Source organism: Girardinichthys multiradiatus, chromosome X (assembly GCF_021462225.1).
Source record: "Girardinichthys multiradiatus isolate DD_20200921_A chromosome X, DD_fGirMul_XY1, whole genome shotgun sequence".
NCBI classification, from domain to species: domain Eukaryota; kingdom Metazoa; phylum Chordata; class Actinopteri; order Cyprinodontiformes; family Goodeidae; genus Girardinichthys; species Girardinichthys multiradiatus.
This window is the reverse complement of record NC_061817.1, coordinates 9,172,638-9,188,254: the sequence shown is the minus strand read 5'-3', so window position 1 is coordinate 9,188,254 and position 15,617 is coordinate 9,172,638. Positions and strand designations below refer to the sequence as shown.

At 43.7% G+C, this 15,617-nt stretch overlaps 1 protein-coding gene across 1 annotated transcript; it reads left to right on the top strand.

The window, feature by feature from the left end:
* Window positions 1-1,187: 1,187 nt before the first annotated feature.
* LOC124862647 (telomere attrition and p53 response 1 protein-like) lies at window positions 1,188-15,274 on the top strand. The gene is made up of 5 exons (XM_047356693.1): window positions 1,188-1,577; window positions 2,557-2,637; window positions 4,400-4,467; window positions 4,648-4,858; window positions 12,024-15,274. Exons 1-5 carry the CDS (start codon window positions 1,382-1,384, stop codon window positions 12,338-12,340), a joined length of 873 nt encoding a protein of 290 aa, XP_047212649.1. The 5' UTR covers window positions 1,188-1,381; the 3' UTR covers window positions 12,341-15,274.
* Window positions 15,275-15,617: the final 343 nt, after the last annotated feature.

The window sequence follows — 15,617 nt, the reverse complement described above, 5'->3', positions numbered from 1 at the left end:
AATTTTGATATGTCACTGAGTGAATTGTCCATTAAGAACTAATCTGACAAGCAAAGGTTTGCAGTGATTTATAATTCCTTATTTGTAACATTTGATGATTTATTTTATTTTAAGGTAAACATTTTAAGTTAGTTTTTCAACCTATGTTACCATTTAGAAATAGTAAATCTGTATAATTTGTTTTGTTATTTATAAGCACATATTACATTGGGTTTTAGGACATACTTTAGTTTACACAGTGCTGAACTTTATTTCCCCCAAAAATGACAAAATCAGGCAAAATATTTAAGCTAAGGGTGCACCGGTCAATTGGCTCTGATTTTTTATTTTATTTTGGGCAATCAGCGATAGACTGATTCACGTGGAAGCTATCATCACACTGTCCTGTTTTGGTTCTGCTGTGAAAGAGGGCTGACTGAGAGATCCACTCACTAGGTCACTTGCTTGGTTCACAGTTGTCTCCCCAATGTTGACAACATAAGACTGGAACACTGAAGGTGTATTGTGACCTTATGACACCTAACAGTGTCAGTTATAAAGAAAATGAGTATCGGCCAAAATTAAAATCGGCAGGTCAAGCTTTTCGAAAAACTAATGATAGGTCAAAACACAGCATTTGGTGCTCCCGTAATTTAAACCTTAAAACTGTTGAACCAGCATATTAAATGTATGATCTGGAAATGTTTTAAAAGGCACAGAATAAAATGTATTCAAACTAAAAATTCTAAGCTATAAGATCAAAATCATTTATGTGTTTTATTTAAAAACGTATTTTATTTCCTAAAATTATGTTATTGCTTTAAAAATTGTATTGATTAAACTATTTGTTAAGGGAGAGCAAAATATGTTTCATAGGATGTTTTTCATAAACTACGTACTAAATGCACATGACAACAAAACAGGATGATTAATTTCTAATGTAAATATGTAATATTTAATAGAGTAGAATAGAATATAAAAAGCTCAGATTTTACAGTCTAAAAGCAGATTTCGCAACAAAACTAGAACTGTCTGAAGCTCTAGCTCCATTGTCAGTTCCGGGATGGACGTGTCGGAAAGCCAATCATAAAGTGTAAAGATCTAAACCCCACCCACAGTGTTATTGTGGCCAATCGTAGTTGACATCTGTAGCAATGGGTGGGGTGAAGTACATAACACGATAGTGTGTCCTGTATATATCCAGACGTCGGCAAGTAGAGAAAAATAGTTAGCTAGGCTTGTCTTCTGAGATAGTCGGGTGAGGGAGCGGTGCTACATTAGAGGACAAAAAGAAGAAATATTTAATATTTGACTTTATGTATACAAATCTATATATGCTGTTCAAATACTATCAAATAAAAAGTTAGAAAAAACGAATTTCCTCCGCGCTCTATTGCATTAAATGGAGGAGAAGAAGGAAGACGGGGACTCGGAGATACAGGAACACGGACCAGAGCACTGGTTCTCAAAATGGGAGCGGCAATGTTTAGCCGAAGCCGAGCAGATGGACCCCGGTGAGGAGGAGGCCGACAACGACCAGGATAAACTATGGCATCTCTTCCAGAACTCCGCCACTGCCGTAGCCCAATTATACAAAGGTCAGAAAAACAACGCATTCTTTTCAGCCTGTTATGGGTGAGCGAGATATATGTAGCAATTTTACCATCTGCCACTTGGTTAGCAGCCTGGCTCTGTATCTACAGTAACTGTCAGCTAAATGCTAGGTAGCTTGTTACTCTACTTGCTAGCCGGTTTTAGAAATAACGTTTACAGGTGACTTTTTAAGATAAAGTTAGCTGGCTTGTGGTTGCCAGCGATTAGCATTTACTTTTCGCAAAAATATATAGTGCTCCACGCTATTTTTTTCTGGGCAAATCAAGTTTAGCTATATAAATACATGTTAGCGACTACTTTCCTTTTAAAATGTGTAGTTTGTTGACATTAAGGAGATCGTAGCTAACTTAACATTAGCCAAGTTGTTACAAAATGGCGATGGTAACAACAGTCGTAGCTACGCGACATTCCCAGCTGACTGTCAATGTTAACAAATGCTAATAAGTGTGAAAGTGGATTTCTTTTACCTGTCTTTTACAAGTTTAATAACAGTGCATGACTGTATGGTTATTGTTGTATAAACCCATGGTTTCTTGCTGATTTAGAGGCTGCTTTTGGCAACCGTTAAAATTACAAGATGGCGAGGATAATATTGGTTCCCTACTTTAACTGTCTGGTATTTATATATATATACACCTAAACCACAATAATTTTGACCTATTTTTTTCATCTTGTATGTGTATTTCACGTTACTTATAAACTTCGCTGCTGAGAGTGCAGTTAAGTTCGGTACTTTCTCTCCGCTGCCCTGTTGGCCGTCTAGCTGTGTGTTGACATCTATTTTTATGCCAAACCCCATCTCTGCAGTTGTAGAGGCCAGACAAAATGGCGTTTAAAAGTGAACCTCGCTTCAATCCCAACCCTCGCTGTGCTTCAGTCACATATGCCTCACAGGGAGTCTGTATGTAAAAGCTCGATGTTGTGTAGTGTACAGTAACCCACTATTTGCCTTCTCTTTCACAGACAGGGTATGCCACCAGCAGGGCCTGTCACTGTGGGTGCCATTTCAGAATGCTGCTACAGCAGTAACTAACCTTTACAAAGGTAACCATCCATCTGATTAGCACATGCTTTTAAAGCTGCTTCCCACTGAAGGTGAAAGTTGTTTAGACTTCATGCCACTAGTTTAAACACTGGCTATCAGTGTACCCAGACATGCTTTTATTGGCTGGTCCATCAGACGATGAACTGAACAGGTGTCCTCATTTTTGTGGATCCATGGTGAGACGAGGTCTTCATGGGCACTTTTGTCAATGCATTGATTGCTGGATTAAGTGAATAGACCTCACAGGATCAGGTATTTGCAGGGGAAACTGAAACACTTGTACAGAAGTAAGAGCAAAATTGGCCAGTACTACAATACTAAGTTAAACTCTCATGGTCAATTTAAGCTTGTTTAGTTTTTATACAGTATGCATTACAGTGCCTTGAAAAAGTATTCACACCCCTTGAACCTTTATGTTACAACCATAAACTTTAAGGTAGGTTTTTAAAATTCTGTCTAGACCAATACAAAGTAGTAGGGCTCCATGATATAAGAAAATAATGTAATGGTGCTAACGGTTGTGATATAAACATATTGTCTTTTCTCTTCTCTTTCTAATCTGTGCTTCCTACATTCTGACCTTTTAGGATTTTGGGCAATGTCATCTTTGTACAGTGCGAGCAAATGCTGCCGTGAGACTGTCCAGCTGGCTGAATATTACATTGGCATGTAAAATGCACGTTGATGGCACTTTAAAATATAATGGCCCACAATTAATGCACTCAGATATATGTTGCACACAATGATGACAATATATTCATGATGTAGTGCAGCTCTACAAAGTAGCTTATAATTGTGTCATGGGATTTGCAGATCTGTTTTCAGTCCCCTGGAGCCAATGCTTTCAAGGACCACTTCTCACAGTATTCACTGCTGCAAGTCTTTTGGGGTATGTCCATACCAGCTTTGCATGTGGACCTTCATCCCAATCTCAAGTATTTTTACAGCCTGTAACATGTTTTATTCTAGGATTGCATTGAACTTCGCTTCATCCATATTCCTTTTAACTTACTTCCCTCTTCATGCTACAGTAAAGCAGTCACAATGTGTGACAGTTTTTTCCCCACATGAGCAGTCAACCTCCTCCAGAGCTACCATGGTCCTCTGTGCTCCTTCTTTGATTAATTCTCCCCTTGCCTGCCAGCTGGACAACCATGTGTGCCATATGTATTTCATTTTCCAATGATTCATAGGACAGTTCTTCCTGAGGCGATTAAAGCTTCAGATACGGTTTTATAACCTGACCGACTTTAAACTTCTCAAACTTCATCCCTGGTCTGTCTCCAGTGTTACTTGGTCTTCATGATGCTATCTTTCCACTGATGTTCTCTAACAAACCTCTGAGAATATCAATGAACGACTGCATTTCTCCTGGGGTTAAACTACTCATAGATGAACTATATAACTAATTAGGATTTTATTACAAGGTATTAGATTAAAGGGGGTTGGATACAAATGCACAACACACTTCTCAGACTTTTTAATTGAAAAAATAAGTAGAAAACCATGTAGCATTTTCCTTTCAATTTACAGTTAAATTCTACTTTGTGTTGGTTTATCACCAAACAATTCTATAAAAATGAATTAAAGTTTGCGGTCGTAATGCGACAATTTAAGGCGCAGCATGTATTATTGTTGCTCTTTTACTCTATAGTACTATACTATTAAGATTGATTAGTTTTTTTTAATTATTATTATTGTATTATTAGATCCATGATTGCAGGGTTTTCAGATAATGATCAGTAATGTTCTCTATCACAGAGAGTGTGGAAGCCCATCAGAGAAGTTGTGACCGAGGCATCCAGATAGGTCACCAGCGACGTAACAAGGTAGGTCTATGTTTTTGTTGCTCTTCTTTTTTTTTTTCGTTTTCTCAACTAAGCTATCTTGTGTTTACTCATTCCCCTCATATTTGTTTGCAATGTAGAAAACAGTTGACTTCATATTACCATACATGCCATAAAAACCAAAGACTCAGATATCAGATACAGCTGATTTATTTATTGCAGGATATGCTGGCTTGGGTGAAAAAGCGCAGAAGAACCATCCGTAGGGAGGATCTTATCAGCTTTCTGTGTGGCAAAGCCCCACCACACAGAAGCAGCAGGACCAACTCTCGGCTGGCCATGGTGGCCCCCAGCCGGGCTAATTCCCCAGCTGAGACAGGCTCGTCTGTGGAGACGGACCTGCAGCCCTTCAGGGAGGCCATAGCTCTGCATGGTACGGAAAATGTAGTGTCCCTATGACACAGCAAATAGTCTTGCAATCTGATACATTATGTTTACTGGCACATATGGGAAGTATTGTGTCGATAGAAGCTGCCATTGGCTGGTGTTTATTGTAAATGTTTGATCCACTAACACAGCCAATGCATGACATCTATGGTAAAGTAGTTTATATGGTACAGATGGGAACCACGTGACTTTGTTTCTGTGTGTGATAGCATGCTTCAGTAATGCTTCTCTGCCACATGTCACCATGAGATATGTTTCTTTTGCTGGGGTGTGTCTGCATTGGCCAATAGTGATAGCTGGTCCTATTTTAACTCCCACTACAGGCATGTTACAGAGCACATTAGACTAAATCACAAGTTTGGTTGTTTTTGATTTAAATCCACAAATCTCCATTAACACCAACTCTTTGGAAACGCCCCTTGTTTACACACTGTCTTTGAAAACAACTACTCTGGATTTTTCTGCCTTTTGTCGCAGATTCCACTTTGTCTGGACAAAGTCGTCCAGAGTGGTACAGTTGTCACCTTGGAAGATTAAACTAAAGGCTTGGAGATATTTGTGTGGTTTTCTAGTACTTGGGCTGCTTTGCTGAGTAAACAGTGCACATGTTGTCTTAAATTGAGGACATTTTGAAATCATTCATTTTACTCGAATACTTTTTCGAGGCTGGGTTAGACTTTACCTCATCCAAAAGGTGTATTTTGAATGCTACACATTGTACGCCTTGAATATTTTCACATTTTGTTACAACAAACTTCAGTGAATGTTATTGGATGAACAACACAATTAATGTTGAAGGAATTATTACAGATCTGTAAGGTGTGGTGCCCTTTTTGTATTCACCCCCTATACACCCATCCCCTGCATATAATCTAGTGAAGCCAATTGCCTAACTACGTAATGGTGTCCACCAAATGGGTAAATTTACTTCGATATTAATAAAACAAAACTGTGAAGACCTCATGTGTTTAAGGGGACAGAAAATCAAGAAATACAGCAGGTCAGGGATGTCATGTTTGGTTTTACTGATACCTTGCAACCCTATGGTTGGGTTATAAAAGGACTCCCCAAGTTTTAAAGATGTTACAGTGTGCTGCTCTATCCATCATCTGAGCACAGAAAGAGTTTTGCAAACTGCAGATCTACCAAGACACGGCCATCATCCTAAACTGACAGTGCGGACAAAGAGAGCATCAATCATACAAGCAACCAAGAGGCCCGTTGTAACGTTCAAAGAGCTGCATAGCTTTGCAGCTCAGGCTGGAGAATGTGTTGGCAGGAAATGGAATAGGTGTGTACTTCAAAAATCTGGCCTTTTAAGGAAGAGACAAAAACCCCATAAGTAGTCCCGTTTGCTCAAACTATGCAGAAGACTTGACAAACGTGTGTAAAAATGTTCTGGTTACATAGGACCAAAATTACACTTTTTATGTGTGAGTAGTGCTGTCTGTGGTGGAAAATCTATATCTTCCCACTGTGAAACATGGTAATGGTAGCATCTTGGTGAGGGGTTGCTTTTATTTAATAGAAGTTGGTTGGAATGGTGGAAGACTTGAGACAGGGGAAGAGGTTCAGAGGACATTCACCTTTCAGCAGGACAATAACCCTAAACATACAGCCAGAGGTACAATGGAATGGTTTAGATGAAAACATGAATGTGTCCGGACCTACAGGTCCTTCTAAAAAAATTAGCATATTGTGATAAAGTTCATTATTTTCCATAATGTCATGAGGAAAATTTAAAATTAATATATTTTAGATTCATTGCACACTAACTGAAATATTTCAGGTCTTTTATTGTCTTAATACGGATGATTTTGGCATACAGCTCATGAAAACCCAAAATTCCTATCTCACAAAATTAGCATATCATTAAAAGGGTCTCTAAACGAGCTATGAACCTAATCATCTGAATCAACGAGTTAACTCTAAACACCTGCAAAAGATTCCTGAGGCCTTTAAAACTCCCAGCCTGGATCATCACTCAAAACCCCAATCATGGGTAAGACTGCCGACCTGACTGCTGTCCAGAAGGCCACTATTGACACCCTCAAGCAAGAGGGTAAGACACAGAAAGAAATTTCTGAACGAATAGGCTGTTCCCAGAGTGTTGTATCAAGGCACCTCAGTGGGAAGTCTGTGGGAAGGAAAAAGTGTGGCAGAAAACGCTGCACAACGAGAAGAGGTGTCCGGACCCTGAGGAAGATTGTGGAGAAGGGCCGATTCCAGACCTTGGGGGACCTGCGGAAGCAGTGGACTGAGTCTGGAGTAGAAATATCCAGAGCCACCGTGCACAGGCATGTGCAGGAAATGGGCTACAGGTGCCGCATTCCCCAGGTCAAGCCACATTTGAACTAGAAACAGCGGCAGAAGCGCCTGACCTGGGCTACAGAGAAGCAGCACTGGACTGTTGCTCAGTGGTCCAAAGTACTTTTTTCAGATGAAAGCAAATTCTGCATGTCATTCGGAAATCAAGGTGCCAGAGTCTGGAGGAAGACTGGGGAGAAGGAAATGCCAAAATGCCAGAAGTCCAGTGTCAAGTACCCACAGTCAGTGATGGTCTGGGGTGCCGTGTCAGCTGCTGGTGTTGGTCCACTGTGTTTTATCAAGGGCAGGGTCAATGCAGCTAACTATCAGGAGATTTTGGAGCACTTCATGCTTCCATCTGCTGAAAAGCTTTATGGAGATGAAGATTTCATTTTTCAGCACGACCTGGCACCTGCTCACAGTGCCAAAACCACTGGTAAATGGTTTACTGACCATGGTATCACTGTGCTCAATTGGCCTGCCAACTCTCCTGACCTGAACCCCATAGAGAATCTGTGGGATATTGTGAAGAGAACGTTGAGAGACTCAAGACCCAACACTCTGGATGAGCTAAAGGCCGCTATCGAAGCATCCTGGGCCTCCATAAGACCTCAGCAGTGCCACAGGCTGATTGCCTCCATGCCACGCCGCATTGAAGCAGTCATTTCTGCAAAAGGATTCCCGACCAAGTATTGAGTGCATAACTGTACATGATTATTTGAAGGTTGACATTTTTTGTATTAAAAACACTTTTCTTTTATTGGTCGGATGAAATATGCTAATTTTGTGAGATAGGAATTTTGGGTTTTCATGAGCTGTATGCCAAAATCATCCGTATTAAGACAATAAAAGACCTGAAATATTTCAGTTAGTGTGCAATGAATCTAAAATATATGAATGTTAAATTTTCATCATGACATTATGGAAAATAATGAACTTTATCACAATATGCTAATTTTTTTAGAAGGACCTGTAAAACCAGTTAGTGGCAAGACTTAAAGGAACTAATGTTCAGATTATCTCCATCCGATGTGACTGAGCTTGAGCCATTTTTCAAAAACTAACAGACTGAAATGTCAGTTTTTAAATGTACAAAACTGGAAGAAGCATTCATACACACTAACAGCTGTAACTTTCTGCAAAAGGTACCGACTCAGTGGGGCTTGATGGAGATGAACACCACACTTTAAATGTTAAAATAATACAACATTTTCTGTCAGATTTTAAAACTGTGCTTCTTTGTGTTGGTCTTCTTTGTGTCACATAAAATCCAAATCAGATGCATAAACATTTCTCATTGCTTGTGACAAGATGTAGAAAAAGTTTTAGGGGTAGGAATACTTTCGCATGGCAGTATAAATGGAAATTCTCGTACTTCGCTTATCCGGGACCGGGTCGCGGGGGCAGCAGAGACGCCCAGACGTCCCTCTCCCCAGACACCTCCTCCTACTCCTCCGGGGGGAGCCCAAGGCGCTCCCAGGCCAGCCGAGAGACGTAGTCCGTCCAGCGTGTCCTGGGCCGTCCCCTGGGCCTCCTCCCGGTGGGATGTGCCTGGAACACCTCCCGAGGAAGGTGTCCAGGAGGCATCCGGTATAGATGCCCGAGCCACCTCAACTGGTTCCTCTCGATGTGGAAGAGCAACGGCTCTACTCCGAGCCCCTCCCGGATGGCCAAGCTCCTCACCCTATCTCTAAGGGAGTGCCCGGCCACCCTACGGAGGAAGCTCATTTCAGCCGCTTGTATCCGGGATCTCGTTCTTTCGGTCATGACCCAAAGTTCATGGCCATAGGTGAGTGTAGGAACGTAGACCGACCGGTAAATCGAGAGCTTCGCATTTCGGCTCAGAGCTCTCTTCACCACAACGAACCGGCACAGCGCCCCCATTACTGCGGCAGCCGCACTGATCCGTCTGTCGGTCTCCCGCTCCATTCTTCCCTCACTTGTGAACAAGACCCCGAGATACTTAAACTCCTCCACTTGAGGCTGGAACTCCCCTTCAACCTGAAGAGGACAAGCCACCCTTTTCCGGTCGAGAACCATGGCCTTGGACTTGGAGGAGCTGATCTTCATCCCAGCCGCTTCACACTGCGAACCGCCCCAGCGCATGCTGTAGGTCTTGGCTAGAGGGGTCCAGCAGGACCACGTCATCTGCAAAAAGAAGAGACGAAATCCTCTGGTCCCCAAACCAGACGCCCTCCTTCCCTTGGCTGCGCCTAGAAATCCTGTCCATAAAAGTTATGAACAGGACCTTTGACAAAGGGCAGCCCTGCCGGAGTCCAACATGCTCCGGGAACAGGTCCGACTTAGTGCCGGCAATGTGAACCAAACTCCTGCTCCGCTCGTACAGAGACTGGATGGCCCCTAGTAAAGGGGCACCGATTCCATACTCCTGGAGCACCCCCCACAGGGCATCACGAGGGACACAGTCGAATGCTTTCTCCAGGTCCACAAAACACATGTAGACCGGTTGGGCAAACTCCCATGAACCCTTGAGTAACCTGTAGAGGGTATAGAACTGGTTCAGTGTTCCACGGCCGGGACAAAAACCACACTGTTCCTCCTGAAGCCGAGGTTCGACTATCAGCTGGACTCTCCTCTCCAATACCCTGGCGTAGGCCTTACCAGGGAGGCTGAGGAGTGTTATCCCCCTGTAGTTGGAACACACCCTCCAGTCACCCTTCTTATGAAGGGGGACCACCACCCCAGTCTGCCAATCCAGAGGCACTGTCCCCGACCGCCACGCAATGTTGAAGAGGTGTGTCAACCATGACAGCCCCACAACATCCAGAGACTTGAGGTACTCAGGCCAGATCTCATCCACCCCTGAAGCCCTGCCACCATGGAGCTTTTTAACCACCTTGGTGACTTCAGCCTGGGTGATGAAAGAGTCCAACCCTGAGTCCCCAGCCTCTGTTTCCACCAGGGAATGCGTGATGGCAGGATTAAGGAGATCCTCGAAGTACTGATTCCACTGCCTGATAATGTCCCCAGTCGAGGTCAGTAGCTCCCCACCCCCACTGTAAACAGTGTTGGCGAAGCACTGCTTCCCTCTGATGAGGCGCCGGACGGTTTCACTTCGGAATCACTTCAAGGCCAACCGGTAGTCCTTCTCCATGGCCTCACCTAACTCCTCCCAGGTCCCAGTTTTTGCCTCTGCCACAGCCCGGGCCGGAGCACGCTTGGCCTCACGGTACCCGTCAGCCGCCTCAGGAGTCCCACAAGCCAACCACAGCCGATAGGACTCCTTCTTCAGCTTGACAGTGTCCCCTACTGCCGGTGTCCACCACCGGGTTCGGGGATTGCTGCCGCGACAGGCACCACAGACCTTACGGCCGCAGCTACGGGCAGCAGCGTCGACAATAGATGTGGAGAACATGGTCCACTCGGACTCTGTCTCAAACATTCCCTGGAATCTGATCAAAGCTCTCCCGGAGGTGGGAGTTGAATATATCCCTGCCAGACGTTCCCAGCAGACCCTCACTATGCGCTTGGGCCTGCCAAGTCTGTCCGGCTTTATCCTCCTCCAGCGGATCCAACTCACCACCAGGTGGTGATCAGTGGACAGCTCATCTCTTCACATGAGTGTCCAAAACATGCGGCCGAAGGTCTGATGATACGACAACAAAGTCGATCATTGACCTCCTGCCTAGGGTGTCCTGGTGCCAAGTGCACTGATGGGCACCCTTATGTTTGAACATGGTGTTCATTATGGACAATCCATGACTAGCACAGAAGTCCAATAACAAAACACCGCTCGGATTCAGATCGGGGAGGCCATTCCTCCTGATCACGCCTCTCCAGGTGTCACTGTCGTTTCCCACGTGGGCGTTGAAGTCCCCCAGGAGAATAATGGAGTCCCCTGTCAGGGGCACTATCCAGCACCCCTGACGGGGACACCAAGATGGCCGGGTACTCCGCACTACTGCTCGGCCCGTAGCCCGAAACGACAGTCAGTAACTTTTCCCCAACCCGAAAGTGCAGGGATGCGACCCTCTCATCCACCGGGGTTAACCCCAACACGAGACGGCTGAGCTGGTGGGGAACAAGCAAACCCACACCAGCCTGCCGCCTCTCCCTGTGAGCCACTCCAGAGTAGAAGAGAGTCCAGCCCTTCTCAAGGAGATGGGTTCCAGAGCCCACGCTGTGCGTGGAGGCGAGCCCGACTATTTCTAGTCGATATCTCTCGACCTCCCGCACAAGCTCAGGCTCCCTCCCCCCCCAGCAAGGTGACATTCCACGTCCCTAGAGCCAGCCTAAGCATTCGGGAATCGGGCCGCCGCGGTCTCAACCTTCGTCCACCCCCCAATCCTCACGTTTCCCCCTGTAGGTGGTGGGCCCACTCCTCGCGTCTCTCGTTCGGGATTGCCCCGGCTGGGTCCCGCAAGGAGCAACCCAGCCACCAGGCGCTCTCCGACGAGTCCCGACCCATGGCCTGGCTCCAGGGTGGGACCCTGGCTCCGCCGTACCAGACGACGTCACGTGTCTCGATTTAATCGTCGTCATGAGGGGTTCTTGAAATGCTCTTTGTCTGACCCGACACCTAGAGCCTGTTTGCCATGGGAGACCCTACCAGGGGCATTTAAGCCCCAGACAACATAGCCTCTAGGATCATTCGAGCACTCAAACCCCTCCACCACGTTAAGGTGGCGGTTCAGGGACGGGATAAATCAAAATTGAATAGCGAAATATGGTCTGAGAGCGAAATAAAAAAAATATTCTCATTCAATAAATGGAAATTGAAGGAGAATTTTTTTTTTTTTTTTCGCTCTCATGTGAATGTATGTTTGTTACCTGTCATCTTTCAGTAATGCCTTTTTGCTTGGTGTCTCCCCGTCCTTCCTCAGGTCTGAGTGGGGCCATGGCGAGCATCAGCGTGCGCTCCGGTGCTCCGGGCTCTCCAACACACGTCAGCGGGAGCAGCAGTAACACAGGGAGCGCGAGTGGAGGCAGTTCTTCTGGCTCTGGGCCGGTGTGCCGCAGCAGGCGTAATGGGCTCCAAGACGTCGATCTGAACACTTTCATTACAGAAGAGATGGCCAGACATCTGGACTCTACCGGCTCTGCTACCGCCGGGGGAGGAGGAACCAGGAAACGTAACTCCACCCAGTGTAGTGACGTCATTACAGACTCCCCTACGCACAAACGCAACAGGGTGATCTGATCTGTTGTCGGCCTGCCTGCCTGCGTGAGAAGGTTGGGATGAAGTCTTCAAACCCAGGATGGATATAGAGTTCCTAGCGTCTGGGCTGAAAATGAAAGTGAGACCTGAAGCATTTGTTCATGAATTGTGTTCCTTGTCTTCTTTCCCAACACTAAGTACAGATCCACAATCAGAGCAGTGTGTTTGTGTGTGTGAGAGAGAGAGAGCATAACTAAGTGGGAAGTTTGGACTGCCTCACAGATTCCTCAGACCAAGCTGCCCTGGAAAGGAGACAAAGAAGGAGGTCACTTACTAATTCTGGGATGTAGACAGTTCTCGATGAGTGGAAATACGCCGTGCTGTCCAACAAGCAAAAAGCCACTTAATCTCCGACACGTGTGTGTTTGTGTGTGTACGTGCTCGCGCTTCCCTCCCCTCCCAGGCTGTCATCCTCACCCATCACCTTAATAAGGAAGAGAGGGCCATGATCAAATGTCGGACTCTGTGAATTGAGTTGCTCGCCAAAAAATGTTGGACCCATGCTCGTCCAAGGCTCGCCTCCTGGTCAGACAACCTATTTGTGTTTTCTGTTACTTCCTGTTGCCTGACAGTGGTGCATCACATTTGGGACATTTGTGGCATTGGTAGCCGGTTGCATATCTCTGTCTGTTAGGTGGATGACATCTAGCAGCTGGATATTAATGTTTGGACATTCAGACCATGTTTTCATCTTTCTGCCCTGCTTCAGTTGTGACTCGGTCTCCAGTCATGTTTCTGTTTAACCACCAGTGTTAAGATTATAGGCTAATTGCCACTCTTTGCAGCTGGAACAGCCAAGTTAATTCTACACAAACTCTTTGCTCAGCTTTTTTTTTTTTTTATGTTAGTTTGATAATGGAAATTGTCTTGCGGTTTGTCCGACACACTTCTTTCTCTTTCCCTGCATTTTATCCTGAGAGCAGCTGCTCCTTTGTGTGTTTGGGTGACAATTCTGATGAGTTGCAGTAATTATTAAATTTTTCGCACTTAGCCATCTCCTCTAACTCATGCAAGCAAATCGGCTCTTCCATCCCCCTCCCCCACATAGTTGTTCTTTAACCCCAAGCAGGCCAGCTTGTGTTTAAGTGCTTTAAAAAAAAAAAAAAGAGTAAAACATTTTATTCCAGCCAATGGCACGTTCGTGTGGCTATCCCAGTGTGAGGAAATTATTTAATTTATTCTAAATGTTGTATTGGTGCACATCAGGTGCTCTTAAGCTGGGCTTGTATGTTGGAGCATTTCATGTCAACGGGAGTTTTGCATAAATAAATCTAATTGTCCGTCCCCCACCCCTTCATAATAAATAATATTTCTGGGGCACGTTTCATTCATAAAATGTTGGTTGTTTCTGTCCTTTCACGATGGATTACAGCAAACACTGAGGTCAAATAAATGAGTATGTTTGACTAGTTGTGGTACAATACATGTGAACTGGTCTTATGAAGGTTTTAAGTTAATTAGAAGATTGAAAGAAAAGACCCTGGTAGCCACACCTGTGATCTGATTATCCCCATAAATAGAGATGCACTAATCAGTCTTTTTCTTAAAGTTTGTTTTCTTTATTTCTAATCAGCCGATTTAGCTTTTTTTTTCCCTTTCTTTAAAGGACTAAAGCAAAAATTAGAGTAAAATGTGCTGCATCTTTAAATCTAGAAGAAATGAAGTACTAGAACATCCCCGTCTATCCATCAAAGCACAGATCCCTAACCATTATCTTATTTGTTTTTGTTAAACTCTTGAAAAAATCTTGGAACGGTCCATCGAGCGAAAATTGGCTGGAAGTTTGGTGCATCTCTAATCGGATCATTCCAGGAAGCCTTTTGTTGGAAAAGATGAACTGAACCAGGCGTAGCATCCGTTCATAAGTTAGTAGAAAGCTCTCTGGGATTGAAATGATTTTCATTTTGCTGACTTGAAATGTCTCTCCTGCTTTCCTTCTGCCCCTCCTGTGAACTTGGTTCGCGCCATTCAATTTCTATTTTTATTTATTTTTTTGTCCTTAAAGTTTTACTTAAAGCATACACTGCTGTGCCATTTTAGTCACTGATTTCATTGTGTTAAATATCGTCATCTTTTATATTCGGCTGTTGGCTGAAGGAAAAACTGACTGATTTGTCGATTCTGTTAAAACGGGTGGAAATGTAACAAACTTCCCAAATTATTTTGCGTGAATTTAATTTTTTTTTTTTTCAAAACATTGCCAATAAAATTAAGTATTGCTTGCTCAGGGCAGATTGTATGCAGAAATCAAACATTTCCCTGTGATCTGCCCCATTTTTCCAAACGTCCTACTACCCAAATATAGCAGTTCAGTCTGTCTTGAATTTACAGATTGTTCAAGGCAGAAATACTGCACAGGAATCTGAAGTAATCCTGACCTGTCCACATGCCCCTTGGTGAAAATGTCTTCTTCATGCTGAGCCTGCTGTTAAGTATATTAACACTTCCATTTTGGTGTTGTTTGGATGTCTGCCTTAAACAAACTTCAATGTTTGGCTGTAAACCTTCTGTTCTTTTTATGACATGTTGGTGATGTCTTAGCAGGTGGTGGGGAAAAAAATTAAACCTGGTCATTTGAGATTGTTCTGCTCCCTAAAGTTTAACTACATTACCCAGAATTCAGGTTGTTTCTCCAAACTCCTGTTCGGGTTACCACTCACGGCCTGTTAGCTAGCTTTGGTTTGTTTCCAGTTCACATTTTCTTTTGTTCCTTTCCTCAGTCGGTCATGGTCTTCATCACCTTCATCCGACTGACTCCGTGCCACATGATGTCTTCAGAGCCAAAACTATGATCAGCTGTTTCTGGATACTTATTTGTCTAAAATAGGATAAATGGCTAATCTATATACTTAAGTATTTGTTGGTATGATTATATGTGGTTCACTTTGCAAAATAAATAAAACAGTTCAGTTGAAATTGTATGAGTTATGTTTAATTAAAAAGAAGAAATGCTTATATTGTGGCTCCGAACTAAAACTGAAGTTTTTAGAGTGGGTTCTTTTTTTGAAGCATTTTGTTTCTCTATTAGAAATTGGGTGCTGGGCCTTGAAATACTAAAATTTAAAATGTACGTATTATGATGAAAGTGACAAAAGGACACATTTTGCAGCAAAAATATTTGGCACCCCTTAAATTGAGCTTTTTTCAATTAAGTACTTGAGGAATTGAAGTTGGCATAGATGTAGAAAAGACTCATTTGTGATTCAGGTTAACATCTGATAACTGGTACAAGTTAGAACTGTTTTAAAATTCAGCTACT